Source organism: Pelecanus crispus, chromosome 1, assembly GCF_030463565.1.
Source record: "Pelecanus crispus isolate bPelCri1 chromosome 1, bPelCri1.pri, whole genome shotgun sequence".
NCBI classification, from domain to species: domain Eukaryota; kingdom Metazoa; phylum Chordata; class Aves; order Pelecaniformes; family Pelecanidae; genus Pelecanus; species Pelecanus crispus.
The window spans coordinates 225615879-225639221 of NC_134643.1; the positions used below are offsets into that span (position 1 = coordinate 225615879).

General features: G+C 43.0%; 1 protein-coding gene across 3 annotated transcripts in view; it reads right to left on the reverse strand.

The window, feature by feature from the left end:
- RAB6A (RAB6A, member RAS oncogene family) overlaps positions 1-23343 on the reverse strand; it is a 68328-nt gene that overhangs the window by 10554 nt on the left and 34431 nt on the right. For 2 of the 3 annotated variants that reach the window (XM_075728295.1, XM_075728304.1), the window contains 5 exons: positions 15742-15800; positions 10389-10442; positions 8934-9039; positions 6729-6840; positions 5476-5569 (listed from right to left, as the gene is read on the reverse strand). In XM_075728295.1, coding sequence (XP_075584410.1) covers positions 5476-5569; positions 6729-6840; positions 8934-9039; positions 10389-10442; positions 15742-15800 — 425 coding nt within the window. The remainder of the gene's footprint in view (positions 1-5475; positions 5570-6728; positions 6841-8933; positions 9040-10388; positions 10443-15741; positions 15801-23343) is intronic. The other variant, XM_075728311.1, reaches the window with a different exon arrangement.

Consider the following 23343-nt stretch of genomic DNA (forward strand, 5'->3'; position numbering starts at 1 on the left):
AAAATATAATATAGTGTATATATACACAGATATATGTATATATATATTTGTGTGTGTGTGTGTATAAAAATACATGTATCGATGAGCATTCAGGACTTTTTTTTTTTTTTTTTCTTTTTCCAAGGCAGGAGTTAAATGCAGCCATCTGGAAGACTGAGCCACACAAAGTCTCTTTCGGCATTCAACCCTGCAGTCTCCTTCCTGATTAAACTCTGAAAAAACCCTCATCTCTCGCCATTAGTTTCAACTCATTTGCCAAACCGTGCCTTTCCTACTACTCCAGCCAATAAATCCCCAACAGATCAGTGTCACAAACGCCTGTTTTGCGACCTAAAACAGTTTTTACTGTAACGCTCCTGCAGCAATATGGAAAGGACAGGAAGATCACCGTGCAGATGGGAAAGCCAGGCAAGAAACCTGTTCCCCAACGCAAAGCAAACAAAAATGTTTCCCTAATTCTCATTCTCCAAGGAGAGCAGCACAACTCAGAGAACAATTCTCGCCCATCAGATAGACAAAAATCAAGACAGGAGAAAGAGCCAAGCTGCTAGATGCAGCCAGCTCTGTGAAAACAGGGTTACTCAAGGGGCCACAGTCCTTTAGCTACTGCCGTGAGAAAGTTTTTCTGCCAAATACCATATTCAGCCTGCGGCTCTTTGAGAGCAGACGTGAAGCGTGCCAGGTACCGCTGTAAGGAGGTCTTCGGGGCTCTCCCTCCCCTTTCTTTCTACAAGACAGCAAAATGAACCCTGACATATTCTGGGCATGAAATCCGCAGACTAACAATAAGATTCCCTGAAATACAGACTGCCGAGATAGAGCATGAATCTCGAAGTCTTTCAAAGCTTATTCAAGGGCTGACAAATAAAATGAATCAGAGACTACGATTCTCTGCATTAACTGAAGCAAGTTATCTACTTCTCTCCTCAGTCTTAAGGCTCCCTTGGCAATCAAGTCTTTGCTGAAACTTGCAGGATCCAAAAGCCAATTTTCTCCCTCTATTGCATCAATTTAACCCCAGAACAATACTATCACCATTTTTACTCCACTAATATCATCCACTCATTTTTCCTTCAACACCCCCTCCCCAAAACCAGAAGGAACAGTAAGTGTATAGGACCCTGGTGACTGGAGACAGCTCTACCTTCACAGATCCAACAGCACGCAGCAGCTGTATGTTACAATCTAGTTTGACAGCGTGTAACTTAGAAGAGATGAGGCTCGCCCCAGCAGATCATCATATCAGTCCTCGGGGAAAAGAAATGCCAGAGAAGTCATAAAATGAAAGCCTGCCGTGTCCAGGTTTCAGCCAGCAGGTACATAGGCTGCAAATCCTCTTACTTCTCTGCAGTGACTGCACAGAGATCCACCTCCGAGCCTCTAAACCAAGCCACAGGTTACTCACGTCCACCTCAGTCTCCGGCACTGTGTCAGCTGAGGTGCCGTCCTCTGAGCTGTCCCCTTTTTTGTCACAGGGGAACGGCCAAAAAAAAACCTGTCAGCAGCACATACCCCTCTATGTCTTTGTTGGTAGAAGATCCTGGCATTGAAATCCATGCTGTTTGAAGTACGGTGCAACTCACCTTCTGCAGCCACACTAAAAAGCCAGGCATTCTGGATCTGTAGGATAGCTACAGTGAGCACACAGCTGAAGACACTGCCCTTTCCTCTTGTCAGTGCTGCCTGCCAGCAGAAAAGGATGAACAAGAAGCTAAAAAGTAGCACACAAGGTCAAAAGCACCCTGGCTTCCCCCTGACAGCTAGCAAACAAGTCACACGGCCGAGAAGGTGAAAAAAAAATCTTAGTCATTACTCTCCCCGAGCAGGACAAGAAATTAAGCTGCTTCTGTATCCTTAATGGGGCAAACACTGCTTCCGAAACCTTGCGGACAGCATCCCTTGGAGAAGCCTAGTGCTGGGGCCGACACAAAGAGCACTAAAATTCACCACCTGCAAGACGCCATTATTCTTCAACGCCTGACCAAGACTGGAATGAAGCTGGCGTACTGGCTCAGTGCCCCACGGCATCTCCCCAGCCGCCCAAGCGGCCGCCTCTGCTCCAGCTAACCCTGGCCGTCAGACCCAGGGTAGTGAAGGCAGGTGGATTGGAAGTCGTGTCTCCAGGACTTGCCTGCACACAAGCGACACTGGAATTCACATCTCTGACCTGAAAGAGAGGATGGAAAGAAAGCAAGGAAGCTATGGTGGGCCGCATGCGAGGCGTTAGTGAAAAGAGCTCGCTCCAGAATTGTAACATCAAGATGTCTACATCCAACACCGCACACAAACCAAAACCTTGATGTGAAAGGGATGGAAATGTAAAGCAGTCAACAACGGAGGATTGAGGGTTCAACTTCATCCCAAGTCTCCTTCCGCATTAACTTGTGCCGTTCCCTACCTTTAACCCAGGGCACAGGATTGAGATCCAGGAGACAGATTTTGTGCTGGGAAGAGAAGACAGGGGAAACGACAGCACCTTGTCAGCAGTGCCGAATCGCTCAAGGCTGCCAAGTGAAGCACTGACAACCCGAGAAGTTTTAATACTGGGAGGCAAGCGTTTTGCGTGGAAGAAAAAAGAAAAAAAACCAAACAAAACAGTTTATATTCCCTAATCTACAAGTTTCAGTCATACACAGTATCAAAACTGCATGGTAATTGGTAAATCTGAACCTATATCCTAGTGGACAAAGCAGTGACTTGTCACTAGTCTAAGATTCACCTTTACATTAATATTTAATATCCAGCACTAGGTGACCTTAATTTTTACATAAATCTGTTTCATGATATGTAGTCAAACTATGGACTTTGTATCTAAAATAATTTGACACTTGAATTAAAAATCCTGTATGAAAATTAACTCGGCTAGTAATTGCTCTGCAGAATCAGACTATGGTATGGATAGGAGTTATCAGTTACGGGAAGGTCAAATTTGCATTCAGCTTATTAAAGGAAGATTTTATACAGGTTATAGGAAGGGTACCACCCATACGCTTTCCCATTTCATTGGGGAAGCATTTATTGACAAGTTCACAAAATAAATTCATATCATTCAAGAGAGAAGCTGCAAAGAAAACAGAGAACTAGATAACTAGTGGTATTAAAAGTCTTATCCTTTGAGAATTGTTTCAACAACTACTTATTAAACTAATAAAAAAATGAGAGTTTCAAATATGCTGCAGTATAGAAAAGCTTTGAAGTTCCTGAAAATCCCAGTCCACGCCTGCAACACAAGGATCAAAGCTCAGAAGAAAAATCCATTTTTAGTTCTTTTTGAATAACCACTCGTGCCTTTTGTTTTGGTATTTTACACAGAGAACGCGGTCACTTAAAATCTGTCGTCTTGTCCAATTCTGACAGGACTTCACACTATATGAAGCACCCACTCGGATTACGATGCAGTGATATGCAACAGCCCCAAGTTTTTTAGATACTACTATATATTGATGCTACTGAAGAACAAGAATTATGTCTCGGAACGCCAAATCTTCCATTTAATACAGAGGGAACTAGCCCCCAGGTTCCCACTACCACTTTTTTTTTTTTTTTTTTTTCCTGGAGCTGAATTACCAAACCTATTTTCCCACAGAAGCAGTCTTACAGCATGTAACTTGGCAATTAAAATCAGAGACATAATTTGTCTAGACCTCTGTTATACAACGAAGAATTTTCTCTAGAGAGTGTGCAAGTGAGGCTACAGCTACAGAAATGGTTTTATGCTCCGACAGTCTCATTAGGACAATCCCTGAATGGCTTCAGCATAAAATACAAAAAGGCAAAGTTTGCTCCTTCATAACATATTAAATGGAGCTACTGTCCTTCATGATGAAGGCTGTGGAAGCTTTACAAAGCACATGTTTTAGTAAATGACCGTATCTTATGCCAAAACAGACTACGGGCATACGATACAAGACTTTCCTACTTCTCAAATTATCAGGGCTCCAACTGGCCCCAAAAGCCACAAGCTACGGCTTGGACACAGACTTCTGGAAACACGCCAGCTGCACAGCAACTCCCTCAAGGGAAAGAGGGAGTAAAGAGCTTCATCATCTTCATCATCATCATTCCTCTCAGCCAAGCAACCGCTCTCAAGTGCGCACCCCCTAGTCGAAGTAAACATTAAGGATTCCAGCACAGAATCCAAGCCTTAATTACAAGCCAGCCTCTGTGTTGTGGCAGGGTAATTGGGGATGCCAGAACCGAACACTTTTACGCTTGCTAATGCACTGAAATGCAGTGCTAAGTTAACACATCTAATTATTCCATTATATAGGGAATAATTTTGCTACTAATATACAAAGTCAAGGGACATTTTAGTAACACACCCTTTAGTCCTGTCTATAATGTACAAAGTAATTTATAACCCTGTTTTAGCAACTCCTGATACAGTTCTGCATACAAACTATTTGTGTAGCTACATATATATATAAAAAATATACACAATATATGTGTGTGCACGTGTTTTCTCTATGGAGACACCCAAAAATGAATGTCTCCTACATCTTGCACTACCGCTTTGCCTCCTACCATAAGACCAGCTGCCAAATGCTTTAAGCAGTCGTGACTCCATGTGAGAAATTGCTAGATCAATGAAAAAGCAGTAGCCCATTATGCACTGAGTCAGTAGGGATGTACAGCTCTAGCTCTCTATTCATGATCTGCTAGTAAGCATATTTGCTTACATAACTAATAAGCTCAGACAAAATTCCTTTCATGTAAACGCCAGATCAGCTCTGCAGCGTACCACCTTCACCAGTTCACCGTTTGCCAAGTGATTTATCTTCATTAACGCCAAGTGCTAAAATTTCATCGAGCAGGTCAGAATTTAAAGAGCCACAGCTCATCTCACAACATAAAACCTAATTTCATTGCAGTCGCATCAGCTCAAAAGATGTTTCCCCGCTTTCCCCGATTCAAAAGCAATTCGTCATCTACCAGAAATAAATAGCTTCAGCTATCCAAGAACATTTGCTTAAACTTTCAGTGTCTTCCAAGAGTGAGAACACCAGTTTACAATGTCTCACTGTACAGTGGAAGCATTTTAAGCCATCACATTCCTCCGTGACTGGTTTGCCCACATTCTTTCACTGAATCGATATCAGAAACAGTCCTCAGACCTGTGTTTCCCCAACTTTTTGGCTCATGCCTTAATCTCTTCAATCTAAACACTGAACCTGGATTAGCAAGAATCCAGGAAGGTATGACTCCATACCCACAGAGCTTCTTCGATAATTTGTTTTTTTCTAAGGGAAAGGAAGTTCCAAGTCATTTGCTGCAAGGTCAGGGATCCTTCTGAATCTCAGCCAACAATTCAACTCTGAGATGTTGCTTGCTGTGTACGGACTACAAATGTCCCTCCGACACCCTCTGCAAAGGCTTCCCAATGCCTAAGGAAGTCCTCTTTCCACAATTAACAACTACTTTCTGTGCACTTACAGAAGTAGTCTCAGGGTTGACTGCAGCCAACACATTACTCACCTGTTTTACATTGTATCCTGCTTTTGCACTAGTTTCAATGAACATTACATTCAGCTCTTTGGCTTTTCTTTCTCCTTCCTCAATGGACACTTGTCTGGGGAAGATAAAACAGAATTAAGACAAACATCTTGAAAATTAAGATTTTCGTCTTCAAGCCGAGGAGATGACCGCCGCTTCATTACAATTCTGAAAGCATTTAATGTTCTTTTTCCCCACCCCTGCATACAGATGCCACATGCCAAGCACAGCTGTAGACAGGTGTCACCATTTCATCGTATCAGACAGACTTCTAGGGCACACCTGGCTCCCAAAGTACAACTCAGCTTTCCAGTGGGACAGCTAAGGGGGCCAATTAAGACTCTCCCAAATCCCTGTCCGGGAAGCTATGCTTTTCTGTCTGAATAATTAGCAATCAATAGATTTTAATATCCAGTAATAATCATCACCTTGCAGCCTACAAAACTGCTTTAACAAAGGACTGAGTGTAACCACCTCATACCAAATGAATTTTGTCCCTGGTGGGTGGCCCACCCGTTAAGCAGGCTGCTACAGCAAACACTGGGGGAAACTTTGGTTCAAGAGCCATCACACAAAAATTGTGGCGTATCCGAGGGGCACGTGTGCGCATAAACAACTCTTAATAGCATGCTGTAAATCTGAAGTAAGGGTCACAAGTAAAGCTGTTCTGAGGAAACAGGGGTTTCAACCCAATCCAGAATACTTCCCTCTCACGCTTTTGTTTTACCTCTGTGACTTTTTACTCATTTGTGTTAAGAATACCATAAACCCAGAGTAAGCAGAGTACAGAACGCTGCACAAGCTGAAGATGCACAACTTCTAATAAAAATATTTACGTTTGCCAACTTACGAAAACCCCTGAAGAGTTTTAAAAGGGAGAATTACTTGCACCTATCATTTATATCTCAGCAAACCTATTAAGCATGAATATGTGTAATGACTTCTGCTTGTTCATTCACTGATGAAGGCTGTAGTTAACACTCCATTCTCTCCTGACATCCGAACAAGTTGGTGACAGTTTCTCAACCCATTCACAGCATTGGGCTGGAAACCTGTGCTTAACCAAATGAAAGAAGTTTTAAAATTGAGACTTCTCTAGTCACAGCCATCTCCAGCATAGTTAAAAGAAGCTTGAGCGTTTTGGGGAAAGAAAACGTTCTTTCTAAAATAGTTGTATAGAAGAAAACAGCAGCAGATTAAGAAAAACATTTGAAAGATGAGTTATTCCTCCATACCTCTTATCTGCTAGATCTGTTTTATTTCCCACCAGCATAATGATGACATCACTGCCCCTTTCCGTTCTGACATCATCAATCCATTTTGTTGTTTGCTGGAACGAGTTTACATCTAACAGAGAACAGTAGAGAGGATTATCACTGCAGGTATTCTTCACAAATCACTGGTAAACACATCTGTAAGTCTCAAATAAAAGCTTCATATTCTCTGGAATTGGCATAATAGGGTGATGAAGAATCAGCAAGCGAAACCCTAAGTCTCCCACGCTGAAGTATATGAAAACTTTGGCATTAACTTAAAATGGACTAGTACTTCATTACAGGTGAATTCAAAGCCAGGGAGTGAACTGAGTTGATCTATAATTTGGTTTTGACAGCGTCTAAAATGAGTAAGTCTTATCACTGTGTTTTAGACCAGTTCCCTTTTTTTTTTTAGTTCAACATAAAATATTCTACAGAGAGAAGGGGGATTAATGTGTTACTGCATTCTACACTGCTCATGACTCGTGCATCTACAGCAGGAGGTTTCATTGCTTCTCAAAAGTACTTAATACCAGCTACGCATTTTGTACAGCTTAATCTCTTTTTACTTGCTGGGTTCAGGATTTTCTCTAGGAAATATCAGGGTTATACAACATACTAGCACCTCCCGTATCACTGAACACCAAGTTCAAAATCGTTTCCAAATCATTTGCACAGAACCAGAAATACTAATTTAGCCTATCCACAGACACTTCTTCTTAATGATACATCATTAAAAGCTGCAAAGTAAGAATTTTAGGAAGCTATCCTGGTCTAATGAGACAGGACGTTGTTTGAAAAGTCGCATCCCGTAAGGAAAAACGAGTTGTATAGAGGCTGCCATGGAGCTCAGCATTTGCCAGTTAGCTACACAAAGAGCATCTGAGTTGCCAAAGTAGTTTGTGCAGCACTTAAAAAAGGAGGGGCTCTGCAGCAGTTCTTGACAAGTATTGATTTTTTTTTTTTAATGGCTTCTACTGCATAGTAATATAATGTATGGTAGACAGTCAAGACTTGATCACTTGCCAGTGTCTTAATTCTTCTCTTTACTACTTGGTAATATTGAATTTACTAGGTCAGTAAAAAAAATATTCAGAGTTCCCAGCTAACCTGTAATTTCAGCTCAAATGAAAGTGCTATTTTTAATAATTAAAGCTTTTATAGGTAAAGCCTGTATTCCTGCTGTAATCTTCTGGTATTTATAAATCAAAGGATGAGCACTTTTGCATTGTATAGAACTAGGCCATTGCTCTCAGTCAATTCCGGCTTAGAACTGAAAGTGTCTGAAGGTTTAGTTCTCCTAAAACCAAAATTTCTGTTCTTTGTTAAATACAGGAAAGCTAGTAAGGTAGGGGTCTCTGGACTGAGGGGAGGGACAGAAGAAGAAGGGTTGAAAAAGCACTAGTGTTTTAGTTCACAAAAATGTACATACCTTAGTAAGAAATGAAAGAGCAATTGTTAAAGGGTAAGGGCTTAGTGGTAAGTTTTACTTATTGCAAAATGTGAAAGTGACTGATTCAAATGAAAATGTGATGTTAATGCATTTTCCCCCCAGCCCATGCCCAGATTTTTTTTTTTTGGGGGGGGGGGGGGGGGGGGGGGGGGGGGCAGGGGCAAATGGAGTGAAGCAAGCTACAGCTATCAGTGCAAAGTCTCTAATTTAAGAATTCAGTTATCTATGAACATGATTCAGGTGTTTGAGACCAGAAGTCATAGGCGATATTACGATCAAAAGCAGATGAAAGAGGGTAAAGTGCAACAAGACCAGCCAGGACTCAAGGCTTTTGGAGAATGCAATAGGAGAGGGTTACAAAATGATGTCGTTCTGTAAGACAGTTTATACATTACAACAGCAGCGATCAGGTGGCTAGCTTAAAACTTGACTACAATAAAACATTTTTTTTTCATGCCAGAATGAAGAACAAGCAGATGACTGTGACAGGACATGCAAAGCTAGGCTAAAGGATGAAAGGGGCAGAGTATTAGAAATGCAGAATTCCCCCCACTCACTTGTGATATCATAAACAACAACTGCAACAGTGGGAGTCACGAATGTAGCTAGGAATCAAGCTCCTGAACCGTTCTTGACCTGCTGTGTCCCATAATTGCAACCGTACCCTAACAAAATCAGTCCAAACAAGCAAGAAAAATAAGAAAAAGGTCAACCCAGTGCAATATACCTACTTGTGATATCGTAAACTACTACAGCAGCAGCAGAGTCACGGATGTAACTGGGAATGAGGCTACGGAAACGTTCCTGACCCGCAGTATCCCACAGCTGCAACCTGATCTGTGGGTGGGAGAAATTAAAAAAGCCAAACTGCCACTAAAAATAAAAGAGTAAATAAATTGTACTTTTTGAAAAAGCTAAATAAAAATTTAGAAACTCATGCAGGAGATGACTGGGACTGGGAGCAGCAGCATACTGTCTCCTTACAGCAATCTCTCCCAAGCGCTAGCAGTAGCCAAACCGGTATATTGGCACCTATCTTGGCTTTCCGCTGTCTTCCGCGTTTTAAAAAATGCTTCCCTTCCAAAGCGGCGAAATGGAATCGCTCAGCTTTCAAACTGAGAGGACCAACAAGAAAACTAGGCAAACCTTCACCTGCAGTTCTGCCTACACAACATTGTCATGCTCTGCTGCTAGCCTTCCTTGGGACTCACACGTGTCACCCCCAGCAGCCTGGAGGACGGGTGCTGGTGGAAGAATCAGACCACACACCACATTTGTCAAGGAAGAGCCTTTAGCTGCTGTCAAAGCCCTGGAAAAGCTACTGATATGAATTTTTCAAGGAGGATAAAATGCTCGATTTAAGCCTTAGCCACACTGCGACGTAACACGCACACAGATGAGGTTGAACGTCTCTTACCGTCAAGGTTCTGAAAGAAAAGGCAAGATATGCTAAAAGCAACGTGTATGGCAAGATGCGCGAGGGCCAGGTTTGCTATGGAAAGAACATCTCGTCACTCAAGCGCTTCCAATGCAATCACATTTATTGTGGGTTTATACAATACCATAAGCTTATGCAGCACTGCACAATTTGCTTCTGCAAATAGCTCAGTGGCTGAATTTCTTAATTAAGAATCTGAGCTCATTTTAAACTACAGGCTTGCTTCCACAGAGGAGCGATTTCATTTCAGGAACTAGAACTGCACCAAGCGAAGAAACAAGTATCATTTGTGGATTACTGTTGAAGGCAACCTTCTTTTTAAAGAAGTGGTATTAAGAATAACGAGCCAGTTATTAACCGGCAACAGTTGGCAATTTACATTTTATCTTTCTGTCTTGTGACATCAAAAACTGAAGGGGTTAAGCAGGGTCCCTTTCTCCAAACTCCCCACCATTATGCACCCCTCAAACTATCCATATCGTCTTCAAAGAGGATGACACGCTAGCACCTTCTGCCACCTGTAAAATGGCACTCGTGAGCCCCCCCGAGACGAACCAAATGGTGGTTTCCCCGTTTCCCCAAACAGAGAAGGGAGCTGTCTCCAGCTTGTCAGTCTGGAAGCAGCTGGTAGATGAAGGCTCAGTCTGTACTTCCAAGCCATCTCAGAACTGTGGGCTGCACAATTAACAACAGATGCTGATCCTCATTCCTACTGTACATAGAGAAGCGCAATAAAAATCTTACTCACTGTTCGATCCTCCAAATACATGGTTTTCGATAAGAAGTCAATGCCAATTGTTGCCTGTAAAAAAATGGAAAAACCAACACCTCTTAAATAAAATGTCAGAACAACTGTAGTGATTTTCAGGGGAGCGAGCGTTACTGCCACATTAGAATCAGCACATGTAGCGCATCTGCAAGAAAAAATACGCTGGTTTTCTTACTTTCAAGATATAGCTTTACCTATAAGTAAGATTCAATAAGCAGTTTCCTTAATATCCACAACCAGAACAATATCTTAAAGCACAAGAAGTTGTTAACCTTAACTTCAGTTCATGCATATTGACAGTTTACGCCATACAGTCATGGGTATCAGCAAGGATTTTTATGCATACGACCTAAGTCCATCAGCTGAACCAGGATATCTGGTATCACAGCCTTTCAGTACTTAAAGGGGGCCTATAGGAAGGATGGGGACAATCTTTTTAGCAAGGCCTATTGTGACAGCACAAGGAGTAATGGATTTAAAGTGAAGGATAGATTTAGACTGGATATAAGGAAGAAATTTTTTACACTGAGGGTGGTGAAGCACTGGAACAGGTTGCCCAGAGAGGTGGTCGATGCCCCATCCCTGGAAACATCCCAGGCCAGGTTGGACGGGGCTCTGAGCACCCTGCTCTGGTTAAAGCTGTCCCTGCTCACTGCAGGGGTTGGGCTGGATGATCCCTAAAGGTCCCTTCCATCCCAAAATATTCTGTGATTCTATTCTATCATTCTATGATCTGGGTACACTGTATTCTTCCTGACTGCCAAATATCTTCATGTATCTTAATTTTAAGCCTTTTTCATAAAGGCTGAGGTGCACATCTTCACATCTGCTGCAACACAAGAGCGTGCGCACGTGCATGGCCCCCAACAATTACCGAAGCTCAGTTAATGCTAAAGCTCACTGCAGCATAACTGCATCCAAGTTTCTAGACACTAGTGGGAGCTTCGCGTAGAACATCCTTCTATGCGTTTAAGAGAAAGAGCAAAGCGCTACCAAGAGCTGCTTCTTAAATACCAGATCTTCACCCCGTTTTTCAAGGCTGAGGTGAGGGTGAATCCAAGCTCTGGGAGTTCGTTTGCAGCAGGGATACAAGCGAGCTGACCTGTTGGGGCTGTAAAGGCTTCAGCAGCACACTGAGCATCTCAAGCAGCTGCACTGCTCAGCGACATCAATAGAGCCTGGAAAACTTTCCAAGCAAATTTATTTAAAAAGAAAAAAAAAAGAGAAAGGGAAAAACCCCAACAGATATGAGGTAAATCTCTCAGCTAGGGCAAAGAGGTTTCATACTGCCTCTTCCCCGCTCTCCCACACTGAAGCAGGTATTTCTAATGGAGAGTCTATTTTACTGTATATGCTCCATATTGTTAGACTGCTATTATGCCCTCACTATATATCCCCATAATTAATTCCTTCTATTCTGCCAGATATTTTACGTGGTGGGAATAAAGAATAGAGCCAGCCAGCCTGCTTGTGAGCAATACATGAAAACCAGCTGCAAATGAATAAAAAATAAGCAGAACTGAACAACCCAAACCGAATTTCCATTTGCAACTAATTATAACACATCAGAAAACAAACTTTCCTGGCTGGATCAGGACAGCAGATTTGGAGTATCAGAGATGCATATGGGAAAAATAAATACTGGTGGATCCCAAGACAGCTACCCAGTGATTTTCAGCTGTCATCAAGAACTGTGACATTACCAGTTCAGAGAGATGATACTGAAACTGTAAGGCAGATACAAGAAGCCTCAAAAGGCTAATGCAACCACACGCTTCCCGTCTGGTTTGGTTTTCTATTGTTTTGGTGAAGGGTACTCCTTGGACGATTGCCTCAAAGATGCTTCTCTTTTCCCCTTGTGTCTACTTGATTTCACTTCACAGAAGAAAAGCTACAAAATGCCTAAGATCTCACACCATATATATGAGTCAAGATCCCCTTCCAGCTGACAAACTGCTGGAGACTCAGATTTTTTTCTCTGCTCTCAGAAGGAGCTGGAACATCAGCTGCAAAGCCCGAAACCTGCCTCAGCCTGTACTTCATGCCATCCCTCCCACGCAGCTGCACGGCAGCAAGAGCTCTGAAGCTCACTCGCTGCCGTAAGAAGTCTCTGTATGCCTGGTGGAAATGCAACTGCCACGCAGAAATGCATCGGGTCAGCGAGATTCCTGCACTGCCACGCAGAAATGCATCAGGTCAGTGAGACTCCTGCACTTGAACACTCACGGCATGGGAAACGCAACAGAAAGGCCAAGCACAAAATTTATTTTAGATCCGGGCAATGAAAATATTTGTGCTAATGGTGTCGAGAAGAACGTATGGCACGTCTGTTACTTTCAAGCTGCGAAATGGCTCTTGACCTAAGCCCCCACAAGCTTCAAGAATTACATGGAATAACTTACAGCCAAACAGATTTGTCCACCTGTACTGTTGTGACCTTATCACGATGATACGGAGAAGCAGCAGATGTCAAGGAACGGATCCAGGCACTCTAGATCCCAGACTTTTACTAAAATAGGTAACCTACAAAGAGGCATTTTGTCACAATTCTGATAGAAGGAGCAAAGAAAGCTTGGGGGATCTTTACAGATCAGTTGTAACGAAGAGCTGTGCAATGTATGAGTAGAGTAAAAGTCTGCTTGCTGATGGGGACATGAAACGAAGCTAATGACTGTAATTAAGGTGGAAGCAGGTTTAACCCGCTTGTGAAATGCTGTGCACCACAGGGAACAAGCAGGAACCAGGCATGCTCTGAACATGATGCGAGGTACTGTAAGCCCCAACTGTAAATTTAAAGAAGACAAGCAGAACAAAAAAAAAAGCTCGAGAGGGCCACACTACGGATGGGGTCGTGTATGAGAACGTTTTATAATCCATCTGTCCTTACAACGCTGCTGTCTAATAAGGAGCTGTTGTTACTCCATTTTATAGACTATACTTGCTGACGCAGAATTACCCAAGACTATGGAAGGAAGCCCGAGGCAAAGCAAGAACCTGATTTATCTTTCAACTCTCAGGCCAGCGTTTCAACTCAACACTGTCCTCCCTCTCCCCTCTGCCAAGAGGCTGAAGCTAAAGGGAAGCTTGGCCCATAATTCTCCTCTTGCGTAACACGCACAGAATCAGTCACGTTTGCCAGCACTGGTCTTTTATTATACATCACATAAGGTGCCACAGGAACAAGGAAAACCTTTCCCAGTGTGTCCAAGGAGAGGAATCACTCCTGGTAAAATGTACACCACCAATGGCACAATTTTATTTCAGGTGTTTGGGTTTCCTTAACACAGTACAGTGAGTTCTTGTTTGAGTCACAAGTGCCGCTTTCAGGAAAACAGCTTATTAATAAGCTACGGCAGCAACAGCTGAATTCCTCTTATCTAGCAGCAAAAGAAAACTAATGCACAGCACAGATTTTATTAAACGGCAGCTTTCTATTTTTACCAACTGAACAGAAAAAAACCTTGTTCAAATGATAGGTTGTGGCAGCTTTCAGAAAATACGCATTCAAAATTTATCAGAAACGTCCAGAATGAGCAAATCATCCATCAACTAATCTACAGCTACAGTTAACCACGTACACGGTTTGCTATGCATCATCATTCAAGTACTTGGCTTTGAGAGGTCTCTATATAATCCTGGACATTGAGAAATTTATATTCTGGTTTGACACTAACATGGGGTGTGATTTTGGCCAAATTACTGGAGCTTTTATGACTCATTCTTTCTGCCAGCTATAGCAAAATAGGACCTATGGCCCCACGTCAGTCATGACTTCAGTAAAACAGAGGTCTTTGCATGAATGACGCTATACCAACCACGTACATTAACACCCAAACTAGGCACACATCAGCGATAGCTAAATTGAAGCTATCTGGTAAGCCCTTAAGATTTCTTACTGGTTTAAGTCCCACTCATTCATTTTGCAGTCGTTTAGTATATTATGTCAGACCAGCTTCCCATGGAGACAACTATATTATCATAAAGCACAGAGGGTCCAACCTCTTCAAGAAAGAACTAGGACGCAAGCTCCGTAGAGAAAAGGAACAGACCTGAAAGAAAAATACTGTGGGAAAAAAACAGATTAAATAAAAGAACTGCATTCACATGTCCATGTAATTACAGTGGGTAGAATTTGAAAGGATGTTTGCTCCCTTGGGAGCAATGATGTGTACTCTAGCCCTCCTACACCATAGAAGCTTTGCTTCTCCTGTAGTTAAGCAAGAACTTGCATCTCATTCTACCCAACTTGCCTAGCAGCAGCAATGAGGAATTACTGAAGAGGCAGGAAGGAAACCATTAAGGGGTAAAGAGATTTAAACAAGATACTTGGATAGACACTAAGTAACAGAAGAGTTGCAGCATTTTTCTTATTTTTTTCCCATTACCTCCTCCTCCCACCCCCCTAAAAAACCCTTCACATTCATCAAGGAACAGATTTTTCTCAGCTTAGTGTATTCAGAACGTCACCAACTGTAACCAAGTCATGACACATGTTCTGCTTGGAGAAGACACACTTTATGAAACTAAAGTACTTTTATAGCTTGCCACCTTTTCAAGCTCATCCTAAATTCTGGGAGTGGGCAACAACAATTGCTCTCCTAGAATTTAGGAAAGTTAGCTTGTGTCAACTTGAACTGATTTGTCACCAAACGTGAAGTAGTGAGGGGGCTGCAGGACCGACTGGAACAGAAGACCACCACCGCTTCAGCCCCAACCTTGCCAACCCCAGTCTTGTTGAAACAATAAATAAATAAGCATAAATAAGCTGTCACAGGATGGGGACATGCACAACAACCAGTTTTGTGGTCTTTGTTCCAGCAGACAGCATAAAATAGCATCCTAAAGCACACCCAGCCCTACAATCCACTGCTTTCTGCTCCACAAGGCCTTGTTCACCCCGCTGCAGAATCTCTCGCAGCTCAGCTCACTCCTTTTTTAAGAGAGCCAGGTGGATTTTAAGAGAGCCAGGTGTTACATTTTCCCCACAGAGGCATTAGATCTGTGATGGTCTGCTAGCAAATGGGGGGGGAAGAACAAACCAAACAAAAACCTGGTAGACTTAACAACTGCTATTACTTGGGTATACCCAAGAAGCCTATCCTTTCGAACCCCAACTCACCCTGCTGCAAGCAGTACATAAGCTGCTCAAGCAGAATCCAACACTGAAATGCCATTCTGAAAGGTTATTAAGATACAAAACTTCAAGATTCTACAGTTAAGAATTTGGTCAGTGTACCGACTCTTATCCATTGCAATCAAATGGATTCTTCCTGCAATAGGAGACATGGCAACAGAGGCACCTTACAGAAGACAGTAATATGGATTAATTTACCTGGTAGGTGTTGTCAAAGCTGTCATACATGAACCTGGTGATCAAGGAAGTCTTCCCCACTAGAACAGAAAAAGAAAAAAAAAATAGTCAAGGAACAATTTCAGTGCAAGTTTTAAACAACTGATTTTAAAATGGTTTCAGGAAGAGTTGAGTCCAATAGATCCATACTGTGCAATTAAACTTCCTACAACCAGAAGACTAGTTCCTTGACTTTACAATTGCAAAGTCACTAGTAGGCACATTTTTTCTGAAAAAGGTTAGCTCCTGTATCATTCCCGAGCATCAGTTTTACTCCTAAATCACATCCGTGATTCGAGACAAAAATTGAAATAATTTGATCATTCCAGTTTCTACCAAGTCATTCAGGAACTTTAGTTGAACTAAATGAATAAATGTAATAGGTCTGACAACCCCTACAACAACTTATTATAAACAAGACAGCTCTTCTCGCTCATAAAACAAGGTAGCTACATCGCTTTAAAATACATCTCGCTGCGCATCTCCTCAATGTCACACTCCCCTTATCTGTCACACAAATGGCAGTCCCCCACCGTAGTATCACGGTAGCGGTAAGACAAGATTGAAGAGCATCATTGTTGAGAGGCTTGTTTACCATCCGCCCACAACGCCTGCAGTCCTTATCACTCCATTAACTTCACCCTTCCTTTGACAAGGTATTCGCTATACCTTTTTGTATAAGCAGGTTCACAGGCTGTTACAAATGCCATTATCCACCCCAGCGATGGCTGCAGCTCGTGACCGGTATATCTGCTTGGCTGTTCAGCATCAGGAGGAAGTCAGTCGGCGCTGCCATCAGAAGGTGTCACTGCTGCATGCTCAGGCACACCTGGCAGTCACAGAGACACAGGCGAAGCCTTTTTCACACAGCCATTTGCCATGCTGTTCCTCCTCTGGAACTGCGACTCAGCTTGGCCAGGTTAAATCCCAGACTACATCGAACTATGTCAAGATCCTCATTTCATAACCGAGATCAACATAAACCGTGCGTATCGTAACATTCCAGACAGGTATCAGACTACCTCCTAATCTCATTTTCCTTAAAAGACAAGTAATACAAGGTTCATTTTAAAACAATCCTTGTCACAACCGTTACTTTCTACTCCTGTAAGACCAACCATACAGCTGAGCTGGGACAAAGCCTAACTCGTACCCAGTGGGCAACTTTTTCCCACTCCATGCCACAGAATCACAGAATCGTTTAGGTTGGAAAAGACCTTTAAGATCATCCAGTCCAACCAGTAACCTAACACTGCCAAGGCCACCACTAAACCAATTCAGGGGAGAGTAGCAACCCCACGCCTCCTGGCTTGGTGGCTGGATCATTTATAATGAAAGTAAAAACTAGGAAACATTAAGATTGGAAAGGATCTCTAAGATCATCAGTCCAACCATCAACCCAACACCACCATGCCCACTAAACCATCTCCCAAAGTGCCACCTCTGCCCGTTTTTTGAACACTTCCAGGGATGAGGACTCCACCACCTCTCTGGGCAGCCTGGTCCAGTGCTTGACTATCCTTTCCATGAAGACATTTTTCCTAATATCCAATCTAAGCCTCCCCTGGCGCAGCTTGAGCCCATTTCCTGTCATATGGCTGGTTACATGGGAGAAGAGACCGACACCCACCTCACTGCACCCTCCTGTCAGGCAGCTGCAGGGCAATCAGGTCTCCCCTCAGCCTCCTCTTCTCCAGGCTGAACACCCCCAGCTCCCTCAGCCGCTCCCCACCAGCCCTGTGCTCCAGACCCTTCCCCAGCTCCGTTGCCCTTCTCTGGCCACGCTCCAGCACCCCAATGTCCTTCCTGTACTGAGGGGCCCAAAACTGGACACCATCTTCACCTGGAGGGGACCAGCAAGACATGCAAGAACTGGAACATCTCAACCTGCCTCATTTCAGTATGTTTAAATACTCTGAATTATAGGCAAATTATTTAGGAAACAACTGAAGTTACTCAAGAATATATCACCTCCCATTGTTTTCTTCTAACTTCCTTGCAGCTGGAATTTGCCACCTCTCACTAGCAGGGGAGAAGTTAGCCATCAAACATCGCAGGTACAGATAAAAGGCAGTTACGCATGCACAAGCCACAGCTTGTGTTCTTCAAACAAGCTTCCAGAGATGTTAGTTCTCTACAAGGGTGACCATCAAGAAAGTAGGGGTATTTAAGCCAAGATTTTGGGGGTGTGGGTGGGTTTTCGGCTTTGTTTTTATTGTTTTTTAAATCTTAGTATAAAGCTTTCAACAAAATCTCCAGCATCGTACTTAAGCAGCATTTTAATCCATCCACAAACTTTAGTTAACTCTGTAGAAGTGCTAAACTAACAGGAATCCAGTAGACAGCCTTTGAGAAAAAGATTTTTCCCAAGTCAGGATTTGAATCCTGTGTGAATTTTTAACATATTCTGCTCCATAGGCATAATCAGGTTTCCCACAAAGTTAAAAAGCTGCCTTCACAAAAGCAGAGCAAACATTCCCTTCGGTGAGTAGGTTTTCGGAAGCAACGCATCTCAGACGGGCAGGATTCCCGAATCCCTTATTCAACTTTGTCCCAGGCCCCCCCGGATGCGTTGAACAACAGCACAAGCTGGTGCAGGACAAACAGCCATAGGCTGCGAGAGGAGGAGGGTTTCACTCCAGACCCAGCAATAGCGACAGTCTTCAAGAGACAGAGAAGAGCAAATCCAATACCTTCCCACTGCGGCACACACTATAAATCCCAGTAACAGCTTTGCGGCACCACAAACAAGCTGGCTTTTCCTCACGCGGCTGCTGATACAAACAGTCAAATTTAATTCTTTAGAGGTGCAAGGGGATGTGAGCAAACCTACGAAATAATTTGCTTTGGTAAGGGACAACCCCTGAAGAACGCTGAAGTCTTCTGGCAAATCATTTCTCTTCGCACTAAACACCGAGATGTCTTGGAGGGAGTCTGTCTAGAAACTATAAAATCTGAAAAGATTTTCTACTTCATATTCCTGGAGCTTCCCTACCCTACCTTCACTTATTTCACAAAGAGAGGGGAAAAATAAGGTGCTGCTTGGCTTGCTTAAATTTAAATATCTGCTTCAACCAACATTTGGATAGAGTGTCTTAACACGCTTCAGTTCTAAGCCATTTCTTCTCCAAACAGACCAAGGTTTTCTTTACATAGTATGTCAACAGGCACCAGGTCAAGTCGGTATTAAGACCAGCTGCTTACAGTTTTAATTCCACCATGACTACTGAAGCATCACCATTTCGCCTTTAAAAAAAAAAATTTGCTTTAAAAATCCTGGCAGAAGTGAAAGCCCACAATTCCCACTGTATCTATAATTAAAAGGAAAAGACAGTGAATCTTCTCTTCAGAGATTCACAAGTTTAGATTATATAAACAGACACCTTGGCCAGAGGGTTACAGGCTTTAAATATTCCCTCTTTCAAAGAGCCACTCCCAATAGTTAACACCATCTCACCTCTCCCCAGCCTCCCCACACACACCACCCCACCTGCCGATGGCAGAAACTATCCCCAGCCCTATAAAAAATAGCCGGATGAATCACCTTAGGATTCATATACCATCTGTTGCACGCTGAAGTGCTGTGGATGCATATGCTGATTCTCCTCTGGAAGCCATGCTGCTATAAGCCCTGTTTCAGAGAGCTTGAATAGAGAAGGAAAACACACAGAAATTAATCTATCGTCAATTATGTTGATCGCGTTTCTCCCATGCGGAGGCACAGCACAGGCCCCTGGGCTAGTCATGGCTAAAGCACTGTCACACGTGATTTTGTGAGTGCACCGAGCACTTCAACGTGCTAACTGTATTTACAACTGACCTAACACAACCGTTATGGGCTAAATTCCCAGTAAGGATAATCCTTTCCGAAGGGAGACCCCATCATGTGGCTAAGCACACCACAACCTGCAGAAATAGTTGATCTTTTTTCCCTTCCCTTGGCAAGGCAACAAGGAAGGGCCACTGAGCTGCAGTTCACCATTTGCTTTCAGAGTCGAGCCCCTGGGCTCTTGGATGAGTTTTATTTTGACATCAGTTTTTATTCGGAATGTCACAATGGAGCTAAGCCCCTGTGTGTGACTTTATTATTGTTATATTTCTTTCTTTTTAAAGAACGTTGCCAAAAAAAGAACTAATTTATTGACCGAGGATCGGCAAGAGAGTTGGAATCCCACTCTTTCATATTTTCACTTGCTTTCTCTTGTCTTGCTGGCTTGTATGTTTATCAAATTCACAGAAGGCATTAATTTGGGAGTGACTGCAAGGAAGTTAGAGGACAGAATCAGAATTCACCATAATCTTGAAAAATGTAGAAGTGACCTCAAGAGGAAAATGAAACTCAGCAGGGAGAAGTAGCACAAGGTAATACACACAGACAAGAACAACTGGCTGCTTAAAACACAGATTGCAAACAACTGGGTACGCAATCTGGGGGTTATAACCAAAGGAAGCAGATAAGGCTGAAGCCTCGACTGTCTTATTTCATTAAGCAGCTGGGTTTTTTTAAATCTACAGGGTTAATTTAATCTCTGAGAAAATTTCAACACATAAGTCTGTCCTGGGCAGCCTTAGTCAGCGATGCAGTAGCATACAACATCCTTTAGGCCAAAATATTTCTGGTATGCTGCTGGGACAGGAAAAGAAAAAAGTTAACATTATCCTTGGAGGAATAAAGGTGGGGGAGGAAATGCTGCGAATAGGGTTTTACCGCAGCACACAGCTTTGGCTGGAGCAGCGCGGGGGATTCTGCTGGACACACTGACAGCGAGTAAGGAAAAACCTCAAACAATTCAGGAGTTGAGAAGGAGCTTTTTGGCAAGAAAAAAAAAAAAAAAGGCAGCTTGCATAGTTTACCAGAACAACTGAAAGGCGACGGAGAGCAGAGAAGTATCTTAGTGATAAGGAAAGGTGGCCTCCAGCCTCTTTTCTTTCTGTAGATCTAACAGCTGAAAGCCAAGTCCAACCCAAGTCCTACCAGAAAAGGCATGCAATTTTAAAAGTGAGGCTAATTAAACTCTGAAATAACCTATTCAGCTGGGCAGCGGATTCGCCTCCATTCTTTGGCACGCAGAGTTGTCAGCTGTTATTGCAGTGTAGGAATTTACATGCAAGGCATCTGAGAATTTTTTGAAGCAGAGGGAAGCTAAGAAAGTAAGTGATTAACCAAAGAAACCATTTGTTCCAACACTGCACCTGAACATCAATTTTGGAAACTCTTCTGCCGTTAAGTGGCTGAACAGCAGGAGCAGCGCGGGTTTCATTAGATGAGTTTTCTGTTCCTTCAAGCTTTTGATCCGAAGAAAACAAAGTCCACGCTATCCAGCTCCTAATCACACAGCTGTGGCTCAGACACCATCGCTTAAGCGCACACATGATCAATGTACACTCCTGGATGGGAACGTAACCAGCTCCAGCGGGATTTTTTTAAGCTTGTATCCGACTTACTCGGATGGTTTTCTTCAGCTAATACGAGCTCAGGAAGAAATCTGGACCTAGAGAACACCGGTGGCTTCCTTACTGAACCAGCTACTCACCAGCTGCAACCGTACTCACCCTCCTAAGCATCAAACCTGAACAGCACACGGTCATGCATGCTGCAGGACCTGCACGGTGCTTTTTTCTGGGAGGCTGGGGGAAGAGCAGAGAGAGAAGTGTTTTGCTCTACAAGACAATAAGTGGAAGCATTCCGCGTTAATTCTGGTAAGCTGCAATGTTTTAATACATTATGGGACAGAAAGAAGCAGGCTGTTCTGATATATATAAAAATAGGAAACTCCTAAAAGGAAAGGTTTGATCACTGGTTCAGCACAGAACCAAGGAGATGCCCAAATACTAACACCCTCCTAAATCAGCAACTGAGCAGTGGCAGCAAAGTATCCAAGACATAACTGAGTTAAAAGATGGGGACTTGTGAAGTTCCTGTCAGCAAAATTGCCATTAACTACGAGGGCCCAAATTCAAAGCCTTCAACAGCTAATTGAGTCAACCTGATCGATACTCTTTGTCTGGAAGCCTTGAGCCACTGCCTAGCGCTTATTTCAGAAAGCGCATTCATCCGCAAGATGAAATCAATACACTAATCGCGTAGTTCCAGCAACTTTGATCTGACAGCAGCGACTGGAGAGATTTCAAGGTCGTTCATCTCATTCTTGAAGACCACCTTGTCCTGCTTCTGGGGCCTCGCGTGCTGGAGATTTCTACGTCCAACACCAACCACCACTAATGACAGTGATTAATAGTGGGTACCAGCAACTCCTCCATGCCAGCCTGTGCAGGATACGTGCTGCCGGCTACCGCTGGCAGCACTGCAAGCGGCACTCCATGCTGTGTGCTGTTAACGAGTCACTGGGGAGACTCTCGCAAGAGCCAGGGATGGAAGAGACCCATTCGATAACACAAATCATCTCCCTGCCAGCACAGGATTAGGAGGTCATTTGTTGCCAGGCAGAGTCTGCTCATGCAACAGTCAAGAGTGACCTACAAAGGAAAAATAATTGTGATTGTGCCACTCCTGCTGTATGATGTACTGAAGAGGAGCAGGCCTTACCTCCCCATCTCATTTTCTTAGCCATGTGCTTGCATCTCTTATATCAGAGACTCACATCTTGGCCAAGGATTCTTCCAGAAAAGTCACACTTAAACCTCCGAGTTCAAGCTAATCATTGTTCAGCACTTTCAAAGCATCAGCAGTAAAAAAAAAAAAAAAAAACCAAAAAAAACCAAAAAACACACCACCAAGAAACATCTGCAAAGCAAAATAATCTTAAAAATACTCAATCTATCCAGCCTTTTCACTGTAAAGCTAAAAAATTCCACTTAACCAAGTCTGCCTCTGAGAACTGGGAGAGGTCAAGAGATCCAACTTGCTAAAAGCGTAAGTTAGAGGAAGATGCAGAAAGCCTTCTCATCACACATACAGATAAATCACAGTGTAATCCCAAAATTTCACTTGCCCTTTGCAAGACTCCTTTAAGATCTGCTCAAAGGATAAATCCCAGTGACACTACAACTTTCTTCACAGATAAGCTCACCTCAAAATCTTCACTGGAAGTATTTTCTGTACTAGACGCACCATAACACAGCTAATCCAGCAATAACTGAGGTGCTGACAAGGAAGAGTATTTCTGACTGAGAAGTCAAACTCCATTCTGCCCTCAACTCTCAAAACAGATGACCCGATACCAATCAAGGAGTACTGTTGAAAATTACAGCTCCAAGATCTTCCGACTACCAGCCTCACATCAAGTTTCATGCTCAGATTTGCTGGTACTTGAGACCCAATGCTTAAAAGAGCTGCTGAAATGCAAATATTTAATGCTGAGGATCAGACAACTTGCTAGTCCAGCTCTGGAAAAAACAACCCAAGGCAACAAGAGGAAAGAGCATTGCTAAGAACAATACATTGAATTACGAACGCACGAAAACCATTTTTAGATTTTTATGTAAAAAGAAGCCCCAAAAGGAGGATGCCCATAGTTGACTTAAAATGATCTGTGTGAGCCGGTAATCAAGAAGAGTATTTTTAGGTATGTCAGTCTGTGCTCTTAAAACAGAACTGCTCTATTAAAGTCATTAAAGCAGCTT